The following is an 18,728-nucleotide window of genomic DNA, read 5'->3' on the forward strand; positions in this document are numbered from 1 at the left end:
GTTTATAGCTTCTGTTTACTAGCTTATAACTTTTTTTTAATTATATATTTTTATGTCATTTTCTATTTATCAACTAGTTCAACAATCATTAAAAAAAACTAGTTTAACAATTAATTTCCCAACACTATAAATTCAATTCACTATAAGTTATATAGCTAGGTATCGTATATCAAGTAGGTTTTTCTTTTAATTATTAGATACATTTTTGTTTGATAAGTGTTGTAATACTTTCATTTACGTTAAAGAGTGTGAAAAAGTTAAAGAAGTAGATGATTAAGTTTTAGGGGCGACTCTCTCCTCCAATGTGAAAAAGTTAAAGAGTGAGATGATAAAAATGGTTTTAGATTCACCTCCAATAAATACTAGTAACAAATTAACATTGATTTGTAGCTTTGTAAAAAACAAAAAAACATTGATTATATCATGCTCAAAAGATTCTAGTAACTAAAAAATTGTTGAATCAAAAATTCAAAATTTATTTTGGTTTTTTTTTTTTGTTAAAAACAATATAACCAAGAGAGGGATCGTTTTTCCAAATTTATTTTGGTTATTTTTGTTAAAAAACGTTGAATGAAGAGGACTAAGTAATTGACCAATATGTAGATGAATCTTCTTCTAACAAGTCAAAAATAAGTGCAACAATAAGACAAAAATGGATTTTTCTTACGCGTACAGTAGCCATACAAATTTGAATAAACACTTTGCTTCATGATATCTTGGTTGATAATTTGATAGTGACTATATAATGGTTCATAGAGTTAGTCAAATTTAACAATATATGAACTTATAAGCTCAATCTGGACCGTGTACAGCTTAATCTACGAATGCAAATGCATTGGATGACAAACATCATCCTCCTGGATCATAAAGAATTCCATTTCTTAACTACGAAGCATCCTTAACTATATAAACACAAAATACTCCGACCAAATTCTACCATCTTCAATATCTCTTCTAGCATTTATATAAAAAAAGTCACATTTTCTAGCAACCAAGCAATCCTTGTATCAACAATTGAATTTGAGATCACCAAGTTTCAAATATGGTGTGTAATTCACTTCTCCCTCTTTGTTTTGAAAAATAAAATCTTTGATTTTATATGCGTTGTGTTACAGTTTAATTTATTGATTTTTTATGCTATAAACATACGTTCGATAATTTATTGAGTTTTCTCCACAATGAATATTATTAAGAACCGAACGCGAAATCGCAAGAGAACAATTATGTATTATATTTTTTTTGAAAAGAATTATGATGTATATTTATGTTTTCAAAATTAAAATAGTGTGTGCGCGCGCATGCATGCCTGTGTTTGTGTGGTGGGTGCGTGTGTGCATGCGTGCGTGTATTGCCCTCACTACTCAAGACTTATGGGTCCGTCCCTTGGTCAGACATGTAATATGTTTATTAAGCTTAAAGAATCTTTTTTATTTCTGTGAAAGGCTTAAAGAATCTTTATATATATATATATATATATATATATATATATATATATATATATATATATATATATATATATATATATATATATACACCACAATATCACTTTCTATGTTAAAAAAGATAGTTAACCTTAATTAACAATGAAATGCTATTTTGCTGTATTTTTCAAAAGAACTTGTGCATATAATTACGAGAAAAACTTCACATAATTTTTTAGGTTAGTCTTGATTACCATGCATACTTAAAGCTGAATGATGAAAGGTATCAAATTATCAACTATGAATTAACTACTCTGCTGATTGCTTCTTATGTTGTTGAATTTGTAGGAACAAACACTATCCCATGCAATTGAGGTATTGCTCTTTTCTAGATTATCTTTTTTTTACTTTTTTTTTTTTGAAGGATCTTTTTTTTACTTATATTATTCTCATTCATTACTGTTAAAATTTTGTTCTTAACATTTTGCTGCTATTTTTCTTTTTGGTCAGCACGAATTTGTTCAAAACAGCGAAAGAGTGAAATCTGTTGATCTGCATCCAACTGAGCCATGGTAATGCATATTTCTTGCACAATAAAGGCCTACATGAATTCAGTTTATCAAGTTTCCTTTTGCAAATTCTAAGTGTAACATAAAAATGCTACTATCACAATCACTTACATATAATACTTTTCTCATGCAGGGTTCTATTGGGTTTGTATTCAGGAACTATTTCTATTTGGAACTATCAGACAAAGGTAAACATATTATATTTGAAGCTTCAGCTGAAAAAAATGATTTCTCATACAAATTATTCGGTATTTATTTTTTTTACATTTATTTATGTTTTGTACCATGACAGACGGAAGAGAAGTCTCTCAAAGTTAGTGAATCTCCAGGTAAATGTCACATTGTATAATTTGTATCGATTTTATTCCTAATTCGAGTTATTTTTGTTGTGTTTCTCATTTTTTTTCTGTATGGCCTGCAGTAAGATCAGCAAAGTTCATTGTTCGAGAAAATTGGATTATCGTGGCAACTGATGACAAATTTATCCGCGTCTACAATTATGAGAAAATGGACAAGATAATAGAATTTGAGGCACATAAAGATTATATTAGGAGTTTGGCTGTTCATCCTTTTCTACCATATGTGGTATCAGCTTCTGATGATCAAGTCTTGAAGTTGTGGAATTGGATGAAAGGTTGGTCTTGTGATGAGACTTTTGAAGGGAACTCACATTATGTGATGCAAGTGGCATTTAATCCCAAGGATCCATCTACCTTTGCTAGTGCATCCCTTGATGGCACTTTAAAGGTATCTTAACCGAAAATCCTCAACTCCTCGATATTATTGTGGAGTGTCGTGATCAAATGTTGTTGATGCAACTTCTATTGCGTTCGCAGACATCTAAAACCCTGCTTCTTACTACATATTTCAAAATTGTTAACTAACATTTTATACCAATTTACTCTTTTTGTAGATTTGGTATATTGATTCCTCGGCTCCAAATTTTACCTTTGAAGGACACTTGAAAGGAGTGAATTGTGTAGACTATTTTGAAAGCAATGATAAGCAATATCTTTTAAGTGGTTCTGATGATTACACTGCCAAGGTTTGCATATCAGTTACTCATTATTTAGTCCTTTTAGCCTTTGAAATATATAATTCTATCCTATACTAAATTCACATTTCAACAGGTATGGGATTATGATTCTAAAAACTGTGTACAAACACTTGAAGGACACAAAAATAATGTTACAGCAATATGTGCTCATCCTGAGATACCTATAATAATAACTGCTTCAGAGGATTCGACTGTTAAGATTTGGGATGCTGTCACCTATAGGTATTTCATATTTTCATTAGCTATTGAAAGTTTCTCTGTGTGCATTTTTTTTCTTATGTTTTCTTTAGCTAATGAAAGTTTCTCAGTAGGTCATAATATAAAAAATTGTTAATGTATTTAATTAAATTTCTGCTGGTTCACAATATTTAACAAATGCTACTAACTATTGCAGGCTTCAAAACACATTGGACTTTGGTCTTGAGAGAGTATGGAGTATTGGCTACAAAAAAGGATCATCTGAGTAATTTTCTAAACTGAATATTCTTTTGACTATTAATCAACAATAGACTCTTGTTTTCTCACCTCATTAATTGACAACATATTGTTACTTTGTGCAGACTTGCTTTTGGTTGTGACAAAGGATTTATCATGGTTACAGTGAACTCTGCAACTTGCCAAGTGAAACAAGATTAAATGAGCAAACTACTGCAAAATCTGATATTGGAGGAAGACTACAATAGACCTTATGTTGCTGAATTTACGTTGTAAAATAAGGAGGAATGTTAGTAATATACTAACGCATTCTTTCCAGTGTAGTGTGCGTTTATTCTTGGGTGAAATTTGTGTGTCATATTGAATTTAAAGCTCTCGCTTCTATAGTTCTATTTTGATGAGACTCAAATTAATTTCACCCGAGAGTAAACGTGTGTTACAAAGAGTGTGTTAAAAGTTGTGTCGTTAATGTTTTTCTAGCAATAATATGACCAACGCCTAGTTATGTGTTGAATTAGGTATAAATAAAAACAGGTTATTTTGTAGAGTTCTCTCCAAAATAATAATTATTGCAATACCTTCTTTGAGAATATTTCCAAAATATGTTTGTATAGTTGAAAGTTTTATAAATGTAACAGTAATTATATGACAATTGTGATTGTGTCACTAGCCGAGTGATTTTGCATTCAAGCATATATATGGTTAGAGCTATGTCCATAATTCTTACTGGCTATTGGGAAAAACTCATGTATCTTACATTTGTTTTGGTGATGTGTTGATGTTGTCTTTAGGGGTTGAATTGTGTTAGTTTTTTGTAGATTCTTTTTCTTAGTGTTAATAAGTTGGTCAGAATCGGAGGTATACAGATTCTGACTCCTAAATCCAATTTAAATTTTTTTTAATGGCAAATATAGATGTGTGTGTCTATATATATATATATATATATATATATATATATATATATATATATATATATATATATATATATAATCAAATAAAAGAGTACAGAATATACAAATAGAGCTGACGAACGGAACTCCTGCAAACCACCAGAAGGGGGGAATACCCGGAACCACACAGGCGAGGCCGGATGCACACCAAGAAAAACCCCTGAAAAAAGCAAAAACACTAAAAGAAAAAGGAAGGCACCAAAAGGCCTAGAGCAACAAACCCAGCAAACACCTGCAAGCAACAGAAAAACAACAAAAATAACCAGACGGCCACCCCAGGGAGGAAGGGGAGATACAACCACACTCAACCCCGCAAGCAACCCCAAGGAAACCAAACCACCACAATACCCCACCGATTCAAACATAGGACTGGCTGCACCTCCCACTCATAGAGAGAGCAGGAACTAGCAGGGCACTTAGCCAGGAACCACTTCTAAGCTAAGAGTTTAACTCTGTCCACTAATGGCTCCTCTTGGAGTAAGCCACCGGCAAAGATAAGTCATTCTGAGACGCCCAAATGGTCCAAATAACAGCATGCCAAACAAGAAGCAACCCTAACCTAACTCACCTACCCCCTCCTAAACCCGTAAAGGCCTGAAACTGCTGGGCTAACCCCAGGGGCATAACAAAATCCCAACCCAACCACTTAGACACCTGGTACCACACCGGAAAGAAGGAAGGTATGTTAGTTTTTTGTAGATTCTTTCTAAAGAGTGTGTAGTTTTTAATAGAAGTGTTTAAGTTAGAGGTATGTTCATGTTTGCCCTGCCTTGTGTTTTTCTTGGGATATTTTTGTTACATTGGGAGCTATTTTTACCTCCCTATTTCTTAAAAACTACACACTCTTTAGAAAGTATGGTTTCAAGTGAAAAAATATATTGTTTTTATTTGAATTTATCAATTTAAAAAGGAAAAACGGTGCCTTTTCGAATAAGTAATGTTTGGTGAACATCTCATCTATTCTTTCTACATCTTAGGGGGAGGTCACATACACATTTATACTCGAGAAATGATATTTGTACAACCACCTTTTGACAACTTTTGAAACAATTCTCTCTCTCTCTCTCTCTCTCTCTCTCTCTCATACTAACATGTGTTTTTATTCTCTCTCTTCTTCTTTCTCTCTCCATTGTTTTTGTCCAATCACAAGAGGAGAAAAGTGGTTGTCACCAAAGTTGTCTAATATTAGTTGTACAAATATCACTCCTCTTTATACTCTTACAGTAGAAATCAAGAAGAAAGAGTAGAAATGTGGGGTCTATCCAAAACACATGCGGTGCGAAAAGATAATCCCCATTAGATTTGACCGAAAAAACAAAATTTAAAACAAGCAAGGTGTTAATTTTTTTTCATTGAATGTTATCTTTGATCAAAAAATTGATGTCTTGATGACATATTTAAAATCCAAAGCCCCCTTTTTTTTAACTCAAAACCTAAAATATTTATCTCAAAATATTTATCATTTTCAATATAATATTGAAACTATACCCTCTAAGTATGTGCATATATACCCTAAAATTAAGTCTTTTTTTCAACGAAGCAAAAATTAATTCTTTTTTCTAACAAAACTAAAATGATATTTATTTATTTATTAAAATTAATAGAATACATCAAATGCAACCATAAATTCAACATAGTTAAATAAGGATAAAACATACAACAAAAATTATGATAACATTTACAAATTAAATCCAAAGTTTGATCGTAAAAATATAAACCATTATTTATACTTAAATAGAAGATAATAAAAGCTATATATTTTAATAAAAACATAAAAAAGAGTTATCCAAAAAATTATTTTAAAATAATCGTACAAATATCGTTATATTGGTGTAGATGTTAGTTTTTCTACTTGGCTAATTGTTTTTTTACCAACATTGTACATCTTAACCAACCTTCGTTAGATCCATCACACTCACAACACAGATCTCCGTACCCACAATAGCGTGACCCCACAGGAATACAGATCCAGTGGCATTTCCGTAATCTCACTTTAACTCCAAATCTTTCATAACACTGTGATCTCTCTCTTTCTCTTTCCTACAATATATACAAAAACAAAAATTTCTCTTCCCATTCTCTTCTTCATCACTGAGCTCGCTCCTCCAATTCTTCGCGCTCTGATCTCCAACGATTGATCTTCACAGAGGCTAGTTCAATCTCCAATCTTCAACAATGGTATTCTTCTCGTTCGATCTCTTCTTTCTCTCTCTCAATTGTTTCTACATTCCTATAGATCTGATCTCAATTTTCAATTCATTTCATCATTTCTTCCAATTTCAAATGCGAGATTCTTGATTCGCTTAGTTAGGTTTTACTGTTTTCATTTCAATGAGATCTACTTTGAAACCGTGTAATTGATGAGTTTTTTGTTTGTTGCTTGCATTTTCAGCCTCTCAGACTCGAAATCAAGGTATGTTTCATTTCATTTCAGTTTCGATTTAGTGTTTAATTGATGATGTTAGATTTATGAAATTAAGGTTAGTTTGGATTATGCTGATGTGTTTTTATAATCTTTTATCAGCGTAAGCTTGCGCAGAGATCAGAAAGAGTGAAATGTGTGGATCTACATCCAACTGAACCATGGTAAATAGTGCAATGCTTCATCTTTTACCGCGTTATTCAGATTCTCAAATTAATTAATTAATCCATGATCTACCGGTCACAACAGTAGCAGTAATTTGACAAAATTTGAGAAAATGACATAATTGAATGCAAGCACGTGTGTCGTGTTAGCGTTAGATATGGACACTTGTCGATCACCAGGCACGTCTTCGATCAAAGTGTGGTTTATGATCCGAAGCTAAGTTTATAATTAGGAATATTTGTAATTATTTTCATTGTTAGATAGTGCATATGTCCCAAGTGTGTGTGCCTGGTCTCTACTACGATGGTTTATTGAGATTTAGTCACTAATAATTAATAGTGACTACTATTACATCCCAAGTGTGTGTGCCTGGTCTCTACTACGATGGTTTATATCCCAAGTGTGTTTCTTACATGATGCTACTATTGATTTTTTTTGTTAATTTAAAATTTAATTACTTGATGTTACCTTTTGTTAATGCAGGATTTTGGCAAGTTTATACTCTGGAACTGTCTGTATCTGGAACTACCAATCTCAGGTATGTGATTGATTGTTTATAAAATGATGATGCTGTATGTTGTTAAAAATGAAATTCACCTAATTGAGAAATGCAATGTATATTGGCACCCAAGTCAGACACGGGTGCTTGTTGATTGATATTTAAACAAGCTACCTTTTGCATGGTGCCTAAATATTATGCGCTGCCAATTCACGATTGGAGGGACCTATTTATTCATGGTTTCCTTCAAATTTCAAGCAGCTATATTATTCATTGAACTACAAAATTAATTAGTGGCAGAGCTTACGAAGAAAACATTGAACAATATTAACAAGTAAATTTGTAGTTGTTTCATAAATGGGTTATTTTTGGTGATCTTTTATGTTGAAGCATTGCTAAAATTATTATTTTATGCTTAAGTAGATGATATTTGGAGTTTTTTTATCAATTCAAATACATAGTAGCCGCAAAATAACCAATGTTCTTTCAGAGTTTCCAAAGCAATGCTAGCAAACAATCTTACTTTACATAAATTTACAGAGTCTGAGTCTGTGATTTGGGATAGTAAATATTACTTAATTCGTGGATTGGTATTAAGAGATGATAGCTTGCGACTCCCGTTTTTTTTTTATTTTATTTCAAGTTCTTCTCAAACTTATACTGTAAATGAGGCATCGTTATTTTCTATAGAGATTTGCTTGTGTAATCAATCAGCACTAACATTTTTTATGCTATTTCAGACCATGGCCAAATCTTTTGAGGTCACCGAGTTACCAGGTATATGAACCCTTTTTTATCTCACCATTTACATCTCTTCCTCTTGATGCATTTTGCTTGAAATCTCTTGATGTATTTGCTTGGAAGACATATTTTTTTTACTTATATATTCTTACTCTGAAGACCACCGGGGCTCTTTCACAACATGATTTTGCAGTTAGATCAGCGAAGTTTGTTGCACGCAAACAGTGGGTTGTTGCTGGAGCAGATGATATGTTTATTCGTGTATATAATTACAACACGATGGATAAGGTCAAAGTATTTGAAGCACATACAGATTACATTAGGTGTGTGGCAGTTCATCCCACCCTTCCTTATGTTCTGTCGTCATCTGATGATATGCTCATAAAGCTTTGGGATTGGGAAAAAGGCTGGATTTGTACCCAGATATTCGAAGGACATTCTCATTATGTTATGCAAGTGACATTTAATCCTAAAGACACAAACACCTTTGCCAGTGCGTCTCTTGATCGCACCATAAAGGTATATTTGTGTTCTCTGTTGCCAGTTGTTTCCTTCTTTTAAATTATTTCTATGCTCATACTCATAGTATAATGCATTGGTGCACCTGTTATCTTTTTCCAGATTTGGAATCTTGGCTCTCCTGATCCCAATTTTACATTGGATGCTCACCAGAAAGGAGTGAATTGCGTTGATTACTTTACAGGCGGTGACAAACCTTATCTAATCACCGGTTCTGACGATCACACTGCAAAGGTTTTGCATAATTTTTTCTTTTCACCTTTTTCTTGTTTTACATATTTTCATCAGAAAGTATAAAGCCTAAGAACCGTTGGATACAATCAATGGTCAAGATTAAAAAAGCTCAATTAATGGGTCACGTGACCAATGCTTCTGCCCTGCACATGTATGTCCATATCTCTCTCTTTGAAGGTCAAGATTAAAAAAGCTCATTAATCTGGTGCATTGACTGTGGTCTAACGGTTGTAATTAATAGTCGATACATTCTGTAATTAATAGATGTGCATGAATAGTGATAACATCTTTATATAACTAATTGAGCAGGTATGGGATTATCAGACCAAAAGTTGTGTCCAGACCCTAGACGGTCACACACACAATGTTTCTGCTGTATGCTTTCATCCTGAACTTCCTATAATCATTACTGGTTCTGAGGACGGTACAGTGCGCATATGGCACTCAACAACTTATAGGTAATTTGAGATGCCTAGATTACCGAGTTTTGAGCTTTATGTTTGATCTATTTGGCATGTTCCTCTTTTTTTTATCCTCCCATTATCCTCATCCCTTGCATGAAATCGAACTATTTGCCTGGGGGTTGACTCTTGACCTTTTAAAATGAGGTTAATATTATGATATTTTGGTTGATGCACTGCTTCTTCATGTTTCTTTTTCGCTGTTTCTGTTATTACATGAAAGGTTTATTTTGGTTACTGCATTTCCTATATTTTGGTTTGAAGTTGAGAACTTACCCATTTCAATGTTTTTTGGTTGTTCTATCTGTGTGCAGGCTCGAGAATACATTGAACTACGGTCTTGAAAGAGTTTGGGCTATTGGATACTTGAAAAGTTCACGTCGGTGAGTATTTCTGCATAGAATTTCTGCAAGTAATATTTTATTCTCATATTTTAGGCCCTTCATAATTTCGAGTGGAAAATAGTGTCAACTGTGCCTGAATAATGAAATTTTGTCATCTTCACTCCTCCCTCATTGCATTAATCACCAATTACTAATACACCCTTCATGCAGGGTTGTGATTGGATATGATGAAGGAACGATTATGGTCAAACTTGGTAGAGAAGTACCTGTAGCTAGTATGGACAACAGTGGAAAAATTATTTGGGCTAAACATAATGAAATTCAGACTGTCAATATAAAGAGCATAGGAGCAGATTTGGAGGTATATGCTCATTTATACCTCTTGCTTGTGATGTGTGTCAAAAGGTGTAAAACTCTACTTTTAGTGACACATGTGAATACTATGCTTTTTAGGTTGCTGATGGAGAAAGGTTACCTTTGGCTGTTAAGGAGCTGGGTACTTGTGATCTTTACCCACAAGTGAGTCAATATCCTCCTCAATATTTTATGCAATATTCTTTTGCATGGCTTTTCTATTTTTATCATTTATGCCTCCATTATTCAACCCTTGACAGATTTTAGGAGAGCGTTATATGTACATTATATAGAAATCAGCCATTTTGCTTATTCATCATCACTTTATTATGCATCACATGACCTGGTTATAGGTTTTACCGTGTAATGTTAATCTACATCGAAATTAACAAGTTAATTGCAGTTGCAGGGAGCTCTGTTTTTTTAGTTGGTGGTTTGGAACTAAGTTTGTAATTTGACCAGTCTCAAAACTATATTTAGAGTAGCGAGTTTTGAAATAAGGGTCATGATTTAGCATTTCACTTAAAATAATAGTAATAGCCTTTCCTTCTGGTTCAATTTTCAGAGGTATTTGTTTGTTTCATGTGTGGGTGTCTGATTGTTGAGCTACTTTATGCAGAATTTAAAGCACAATCCTAATGGAAGGTTCGTTGTTGTATGTGGAGATGGTGAGTATATTATTTACACTGCACTGGCATGGAGAAACAGATCATTTGGTTCAGCGCTAGAGTTTGCTTGGTCTACGGATGGAGAATATGCTGTCAGAGAAAGTACATCAAAAATTAAAATTTTCAGCAAAAGTTTCCAGGTTTGCACTTTTGATGAACTTTATCTTGTATCATGTTTAATGAAAATGGTGATGAGAACCAATAAATTGCACCTATACTCTTGTACTAGATTCTACCATTTTTGTACTGTGTTAAGTACCCCATGGCTGATGAAGTCATGAGAGGGAAAAAAATTAAGAGGGGATGAGAGGCAAATGGAAGAAGGAGAAATTAGGCAGTAACAATCTTGCTGATATGGCAAGGGGTGTGGGAATGGATAGCAGACATGGGGGAGCAACAACAAAATGGAGAGGAGGATCCTAGTGTATTCAGTCATTGTGTAAGGAAATATGGCCTTTGGGCGGAGAGGAATCAGTCCCATGAAAGTGCTGCTGGATCTCTATCATTCTTTTTTCTATTTCTACTCTCTTTTCCATAGCTGTATAGGTCTGTTCATGGACAGTTGACATATATCCCACTCATAGAGCAATAGTGATTATAGTTGGAGTAATTCTATTAAATTATTGCTCTATTTGTTGGTCATATAACACTGTTTATGACAAAGAGCACGAATATGTGAACTTGGCTATTAATTTTCCTTAAGGAAATCTCTATGTCTGTAGAATATGCCCCCATTACATTTCATTTTTCTTTATTGCCTGGCTTGATTCTCACTCTTGACAGCGCACAAATTTTTTATTCTGATTGTTATAACTCTTGTAATCAGAAACATGCTATAGCGAAGATTTAATAGGAGTTTAAATAATTGGTATTTCAGGAAAAGAAGAGTGTACGACCAACATTTTCAGCCGAACGGATATTTGGCGGCACTTTACTGGCAATATGTTCAAATGATTTCATCTGCTTTTATGATTGGGCTGAGTGCAGGTTGATTTACCGCATTGATGTCAATGTGAAAGTAAGTGCTTTGATTAGGTGACATCTAGCTCTACCTTTTCTCTCCTTTTCAGTGTTTGATTTAATTTGTTAATGTGTCAGAACCTCTACTGGGCTGATAGTGGCGATCTAGTAACAATTGCTAGTGATACATCATTCTACATCCTGAAGTACAATGTGAGGATTCTTGAGAACTTAATCATTTTCTTATAGTTTTTGGCCTGTTATTGCTGAGTGGATATTTGACTGATCATTACTGATGAGCTCTGTAATCATTTTGATTTCCACTGGTGCAGCGTGATGTAGTTGCATCCCATATAGATAGTGGAAGACCAGTAGATGAGGAAGGCGTTGAAGATGCTTTTGAGCTCCTTCATGAAATGAATGAACGTGTAAGGACGGGTATCTGGGTTGGGGATTGCTTTATCTACAACAATTCCTCTTGGAGACTTAATTACTGTGTTGGTGGAGAGGTATTAACTTGTATTTCTTCTTTGGGAAAATGCATTTTTTTTAGTACCGAAGTCATGAAATCTATTGTTGCAATATTATGAATTTAGGTAACTACAATGTTCCATTTGGACCGCCCTATGTACTTGTTGGGATATCTTGCAAACCAAAGTCGAGTGTTTTTGATTGACAAAGAATTTAAGTAAGTGGACTGTTTGTTCAATTAATTAAAATACCCAGTTGCAGTAATCTGAACTATTTATTTATTTTTATTGATTGTTTCTTTTAGTGTTGTGGGATACACACTGCTTTTGAGCTTGATTGAGTACAAGACACTTGTGATGCGTGGTGATTTGGAAAGGGCCAACCAAGTTCTACCATCAATTCCCAAAGAGCATCATAACAGGTAGGAATTCGCATTATACTATAGGATAATAATTAATTTCTTTTCATCGTGCGGAAATATGATTATTCTGTATTAGAAAAAGCTTTTGGCAACACAGTTGGACTTCATAAAGTTCTCAATATCTAGTTTATCTAGATAATGTTCATGTATAAGTATTAGTAAATGTCATTCCCCTCAATTTCTATTTTTCTCCAAGTAAGTGTGGTTACTAGATTTCAACCTGCTGGGGAATGGAAGTTTATCTTTTGTAGCTGACCAAAGAATCTGTCATACTCTTAATTTTGTACGGACAGTTATTATATCTATTCTGAACTTTGTACTGTCTTCTTACTTGTCCATCATATATATTTACTTGTAATATTTATGATATCAACGCATAATCTTACATGAACAACTGTTGCACTTGCACATAGATTTGCTTGTTGCTTTTGTTTAGAATCTTGTTCTCTTGACCATCTAGTGTTATCGAACTTCCGAGTTCAGTTTCAGATCTACAGTTTGGCCATATGTTATCAGCATCATAATTGAAATACTTGATTTTATGACAGTGTTGCTCGATTCCTGGAATCACGGGGGATGATAGAGGATGCTCTTGAAGTAGCTACAGACCCTGACTACAGATTTGATCTAGCAATACAGCTTGGTAGATTAGAAGTTGCAAAGGTATGTTCATTTATTGTCTGTAGGGAGATTTAGCTTCAGAAGTAAACGTTGTTAACTTGGGCATCTAATATCTTCATCTCTCTTTATGAGTTTGATTTGTCATTTTATATCATAGGTAATATTTGTTCTCTTTCCTTGCAGGTAATTGCGCTAGAGGTGCAGAGTGAGTCTAAATGGAAGCAGTTGGGAGAATTAGCCATGTCTTCTGGAAAGGTGTATTTTTATATGATTTAAATCTTCAACTTTAGTAATTTTTCCAACACTTAAGCTTGATTTCTGTCCTAAATGTCCATGCCCTAATATCTATTGAAGTGAATGCCTTGATGATGTACTGCTGAACATGATCACGTGCATTGTGTGCACAATAAATACAGTCCTTATGGGGCTTTTAAGATGCAAAAGACTACAAATGTTTAGTTATGGCCAAATTAAGATTTGTTTTGTTGCACGTTTGAATTTTTTAGTTAGGAGCATGTTAGATTCTGAGATGTACTACTGAAACATGATCATGTGCATTGTACACCTGATGGATAATAGTCCTTATTGGGGCTTTTGAGATGCAAAAAACTACAAAGGTTTAAGTTATGGCTAAAATAAGATTTGTTCTGTTGCATGTTAGAAGTTCAGGTCAGGAGCATGCTAGACTCCGATTCTTGTGTATAATTAGGATGTTAAATGTTTTTTTTTTGTCAAAATTAGTTGTAATTTTGCAAACTAGTCTGGTGATATCTAATCATAATTCTTGTTGGGTATTTCTCTTGTCCTGGTGTAGCTCACTGTATTTTCCATGTTGCAGTTGCAAATGGCCGAGGAATGTTTGAATCATGCAATGGATTTGAGCGGGTTGTTACTGCTATATTCTTCTTTTGGAGATGCTGAAGGAATTTCAAAACTTGCAACCCTTGCTAAGGAGCAAGGGAAGAACAATGTTGCATTCCTTTGCTTATTTATGTTGGGTAAACTCGAAGATTGCCTTCAATTATTGATAGAAAGGTAATCTTCTAGAATTCTGACATTGCTGGTAGGGTGGGTGGATTGACCAGACTGGAATTATATTTATGGCCAAGTTGTGCTTTTTGCAGCAATCGAATTCCAGAGGCAGCTTTAATGGCTCGATCTTATCTCCCAAGTAAGGTCCCAGAGATAGTGGCAATTTGGCGTAAAGATCTCAATAAGGTAATGTCTAGTTCAGGTATAGGGTATTTGCTTTATGATAGAACTTCCTGATTTTGTGTGTGTGCATGATATTGCAGGAATCCAAATCCTTTAGGGTATTTTGGATTCAACTTTAGTTTTTTTTATGTAAAAATTTCAAGTCATCTAAACACATTCCCCATAATATATTAGTAGAAAATATGCATTCCAATGTGTGTTACTGTGTTACAAAAAATTTCTTGTGTATAAAAGATTTCCTGGAAAGAAATAACTTACACATCCCATGATTTTATTTTCAAAGGAGGGTTGGGAAAAAAATTCCCGTGAGATCGGAATGAAATATATGTGTAACTTGTATCTATACCACACTCCTACAACTAAGTCCCGGGAATGTTACACATGTTAGCCAAGCACTTCAAAAAAAATAAAATTGAAACCCAAGAATAGGATTCCCAACATTATATTCTAGTGAGTTATTCCCGGGAACAAATTAACATAACATTAAAAAACGTCCCCTTATAATTCCAAAAATACTGCACACTCCTCCAGTTAAAAACCCAAAGAATAGATACATTATTCAGTCATATTTGATTTCAAATATTTAATCGTAAAATAAATTGGTTTCAATATTTAATTATGAAATAAATAAATAGATACACATTCAATTATATTTGGTTTCAATATTTTATCATAAATTAAATTGTTGTCAGGAGCCAAGAACCTCTGAATTTTTTTGTTTATAAAAAAAAATCCTGATCAGATACTCAATTGTTTTCTTTGGTTAGTCTTATCAGGTTGATAAATTGTTGTGGATTAAATAGAGTATATTTGAGTGCAGGTTAATCCAAAAGCTGCTGAATCATTGGCTGATCCGGAGGAATATCCAAATTTGTTTGAAGATTGGCAAATTGCACTTGCTGTTGAATCTAAAGCTGCAGAAACAAGGTCAGTGTGGAGAACACTTATTTTCTTGCATGTATCTTGCGGCTTTGACTGTTTTTATGTTGGTGTTCTGTATGCAATACATCTCTAATGATGTTTACTTACTTTAATTTTGATATTTCTGTTTTAGGAATGTTTACCCTCCGGCAGAGCAGTATATCAACCATGCTGACAAATCACATGTTACCCTTGTCGAAGCTTTCAGAAACATGCAGATTGAAGAGGAGGAGCCTCTTGAGAATGGAGACTCTAATCATGAGGTATACTAAATATACGGAAACATCAGAAACAAAAGGTTTCAAGAAATTCTAATTGACACATAATATCGTGTTTTGCTTTTATGCTACACAGCAAACTGTTTGTCAGTGGTATTAACTGTTGGTTTATTTTGTTGTCCTTTGTTTCAGTTGACTGAACAAAATGAAGAACATTATACGGAAGAAGAACACTATACGGAGGAACAAAATGGAGAGGAAGGAAGCCAAGAAGAGGCAGTTGTAGTGGATGCCGAATCAACAGATGGCGCAGTACTCGTAAACGGCAACGAGGCTGACGAAGAGTGGGGTACGAATAATGAAGGAGCCCTGTCAGCCTAAAAGCAATTGGTTGGGGTGGTGTGAAAATCAAAATTTTGTCTCTGGTGATTAATTGATTCTGAAGTGCCATTTCTAACTCCCATATGACAACTACCTGTTTTCACTATAACTACTTATACCACCCGAGTCTTAACAATTCTAATTGCTTTCAATTTTTAGTATATTGGATGTCTACTGCAATTAGGCTGTATATTTAGGGAATGCGGGAGGAAGTTTTCAAATAAAGTCCACTGTCAATGATGATTAATTGACTAAATCTCATAACTACATTTTCCTCGTGATTCTAACAACCATTTGGGCTTCGGAGATTGTACCGTTGACTTACTTATTGCACCACTCAACTCTAATTTAATAACATCAAATCTTCGATAGATTTAATACAAAAAGGTTTTCTGTAACATCTTGTTCTTGCTTAATATGGTTGAGGTCAATATCACCAATGATTTCTGATGTACACCATCTTAAAGTTGTAAGAATTACTATTGATATATCCCTCTGGCTTTCTGAATGCACATTTGACAGTCCTTTTATTTTTAAGATAATTACTTGCTGAAAATTGTTGCTAGACTATGTACCTTTACTATATTGTTGACTCCAATTTTGAAGCCTCCCCAATAACCCAACCTGTTTTCTTTTAGTTTTGATTTTGTTAGTTATTAATCCTAAAATATTCTTATTTGTTGACAGTGCTTGCACCACATCACTAGGTCCCATCAAGACAGTCGGTTCCAGCTTCTGGGATATTTATCTGAGGTTTGGCTTACTTTTCCATATTGTATTTGCTTGATCATATTGGCCTTGCATCGCATCTTTACTGAACCAAAATGTGAAAATCAGTAGTTAGATTGTTTGGACAATTTTGCTAATAAAATGCAGATTGAGGTCATCAATGTGTGTAACCAAATAAGTTTTTTTGTTTTCATATGATTTTATTATCATATGCAGATAAACTATTTGTTGATAGTGTTGTTAGTTGAAGACCATGTCTGAGATGGAGTTCATCTACATTGCATGTTTTTGTATGGTTTACAAGACAAGCGTGGTAATTTATTAGTGTGTTAATGGTTTGATTTTCTTTTAATTTATAAAAATGCAGGTTTCCTCAAGAAGCCATGAATGGATTATGCGGACTGGTTGTTTCTGTTTCCTTGGTGTTGTGGTTTTATGGTGCTCTGAATTTTGTCATTGCCTGCGGCATAACAATATCCTTAGGGTTGGTTACAATTTACTAGAGTTTATAGCACATTTTTTTGGGGATATTACCTCAATATATTCGTGCCATTGTGTATGTAGAAAAGTTGAACTAGAGATGGATGCCTGTTTAAATTTTAGGTAGCCTTTTTTCTTGGCCATGTTTTATTTACATATATATTTTATTTGATTGTAAACTTGGATGTTTGATAGAGAAAATAATGATCCATCTCGAGTGTTACTTCTGTTTACATGTTATACCAAGTTCTTCAAATTTTTGCTGTTTTGGCAATAGGTGTGTTCATAGTAAGATTAGTATTTACATTTTGAGGAATGTTATTTGAACAACTAAAAATTGGCAATGTAATTGACAGTAGAAATATATCATTTATAACTATTGATTTGACTCTTAAGAAAGAGAAAAAAAAACTTGCAAAAGAAAATTGCATCAATACCGTATATAAATATGTTGTTCGACAACAAAATAGTTGCCAAATTAACATTTCTTACATTTTTTGTCCGGTCTAGAACGAGACAAATATCAGACTCATGCATTTGTCTTCTTTTATAATTGGAATTAAGCATTTGTATCACTTCCGCACTAATATAAACAAGAGCAATGATATTCTAACAATCAAAAATCAACAACTTTTGTGACAACCACCAATTTTCAAAGGAAAAGTAGATAGTGACACGGAAACCAAAGCAATAGAGAGATAAAGTAAAAAGATAATGTGAGTATGAGAGATAAAGTTGTCACATAGGTTTCACAAAATGGTTGTTAGAATATCATTTCTCTATAAACAATAAAACTGAGTTCAGATCCTCCTCCTCCTCCTCTTTGCTCTATGTTAGTAGTGTTGTAATTTTCATGTATTGATATCCATTGAAATTCAAATTTCATCACAACCTGATCACACTAACGGGAAGTATTTTCTACAAATCTGGAAATTATTGATTTCGTATGTGTAGAAATAAGCAATCATGGAAAGTTGTTTTCGGATTTGTCACTTTGAAAGTTGTCCGATAAGTTGATTTCTTAAAAATAAACTACAATGACGTTGGCAACACAAATAAGATAAAGAGAGTGGAGAATGGTGACAAAAAAATAGAGAATTAGGTAAGATCTAAAAAGACGTTCACATATAAAAAAAGTGAGTTAGGGGAGTTCCTTATATCTACTCTTTTTAAGTTGATCTATTAACCATTTTCATGGTATGTGTTTTTTTTTTAATAACAAATGTTAACAGTTAGTTGTTTGATAATATTTATTCATTCGTTCGAATTTGAACTCAAGATTTCAAACTTCTTATCCCTTAGCTCTATTGCTAACAAACAACTTGAGCTATGTGTATGTTGTGTTGTAGTTAAAGTCAATAAAGACGCCATTTGATGTCATTTGTGTATTTTTCATGTGCTTGTTAGTGTACAGAAATTCACATATTTGGCGTTGCTGTGACTTTTGAGATAAGAGTTGTAGCCTCTGATGC

General features: G+C 33.6%; 2 protein-coding genes across 4 annotated transcripts; both read left to right on the forward strand.

Annotated features, from left to right (window-relative positions):
- Positions 1-935: 935 nt before the first annotated feature.
- Positions 936-4,134, forward strand: LOC146951361 (coatomer subunit beta'-1-like). Its single transcript, XM_085747333.1, has 10 exons — positions 936-1,045; positions 1,770-1,796; positions 1,932-1,993; positions 2,124-2,178; positions 2,283-2,319; positions 2,412-2,737; positions 2,904-3,035; positions 3,121-3,269; positions 3,442-3,510; positions 3,608-4,134. Exons 1-10 carry the CDS (start codon positions 1,043-1,045, stop codon positions 3,681-3,683), a joined length of 936 nt encoding a protein of 311 aa, XP_085603459.1. The 5' UTR covers positions 936-1,042; the 3' UTR covers positions 3,684-4,134.
- A 2,340-nt stretch (positions 4,135-6,474) lies between these two features.
- On the forward strand, positions 6,475-17,530 carry LOC146951362 (coatomer subunit beta'-2). Of its 3 annotated transcripts, none has more exons than XR_015027876.1 (26): positions 6,475-6,610; positions 6,825-6,845; positions 6,957-7,018; positions 7,503-7,557; positions 8,259-8,295; positions 8,453-8,778; positions 8,881-9,012; positions 9,322-9,470; positions 9,788-9,856; positions 10,028-10,178; positions 10,271-10,336; positions 10,791-10,979; positions 11,717-11,857; positions 11,938-12,012; positions 12,132-12,308; positions 12,396-12,487; positions 12,575-12,691; positions 13,240-13,354; positions 13,496-13,567; positions 14,151-14,347; positions 14,437-14,530; positions 15,348-15,454; positions 15,582-15,711; positions 15,859-16,091; positions 16,735-16,800; positions 17,144-17,530. XR_015027876.1 is itself a non-coding variant. In XM_085747335.1 (26 exons), the coding sequence occupies exons 1-25, from the start codon at positions 6,608-6,610 to the stop codon at positions 16,752-16,754; spliced, it is 2,754 nt and encodes a 917-aa protein (XP_085603461.1). In that variant the 5' UTR covers positions 6,475-6,607; the 3' UTR covers positions 16,755-16,800; positions 17,144-17,530. The 3 variants fall into 3 exon arrangements, 2 of the variants coding, with proteins under 2 accessions (XP_085603461.1, XP_085603460.1); XM_085747335.1 differs by having other exon boundaries at positions 15,859-16,015; XM_085747334.1 differs by lacking the exon at positions 17,144-17,530 and having other exon boundaries at positions 16,735-16,804.
- The last annotated feature ends 1,198 nt before the right edge of the window (positions 17,531-18,728 follow it).

This window comes from Medicago sativa, chromosome 2, assembly GCF_051527215.1.
Source record: "Medicago sativa cultivar Bolivia chromosome 2, Bolivia_mono, whole genome shotgun sequence".
NCBI lineage: Eukaryota > Viridiplantae > Streptophyta > Magnoliopsida > Fabales > Fabaceae > Medicago > Medicago sativa.

What these genes read in the sequence shown, in the direction of transcription:
- LOC146951361 (XM_085747333.1), top strand. An exon ending in CACTATCCCATGCAATTGAG is followed by an intron (nt 1,797 to 1,931) that starts GTATTGCTCTTT and finishes CTTTTTGGTCAG; the next exon opens with CACGAATTTGTTCAAAACAG. An exon ending in CTGATGATTACACTGCCAAG is followed by an intron (nt 3,036 to 3,120) that starts GTTTGCATATCA and finishes ACATTTCAACAG; the next exon opens with GTATGGGATTATGATTCTAA.
- LOC146951362 (XM_085747334.1), top strand. An exon ending in GCATAGGAGCAGATTTGGAG is followed by an intron (nt 10,179 to 10,270) that starts GTATATGCTCAT and finishes TATGCTTTTTAG; the next exon opens with GTTGCTGATGGAGAAAGGTT. An exon ending in TCTAAAGCTGCAGAAACAAG is followed by an intron (nt 15,455 to 15,581) that starts GTCAGTGTGGAG and finishes TTTCTGTTTTAG; the next exon opens with GAATGTTTACCCTCCGGCAG.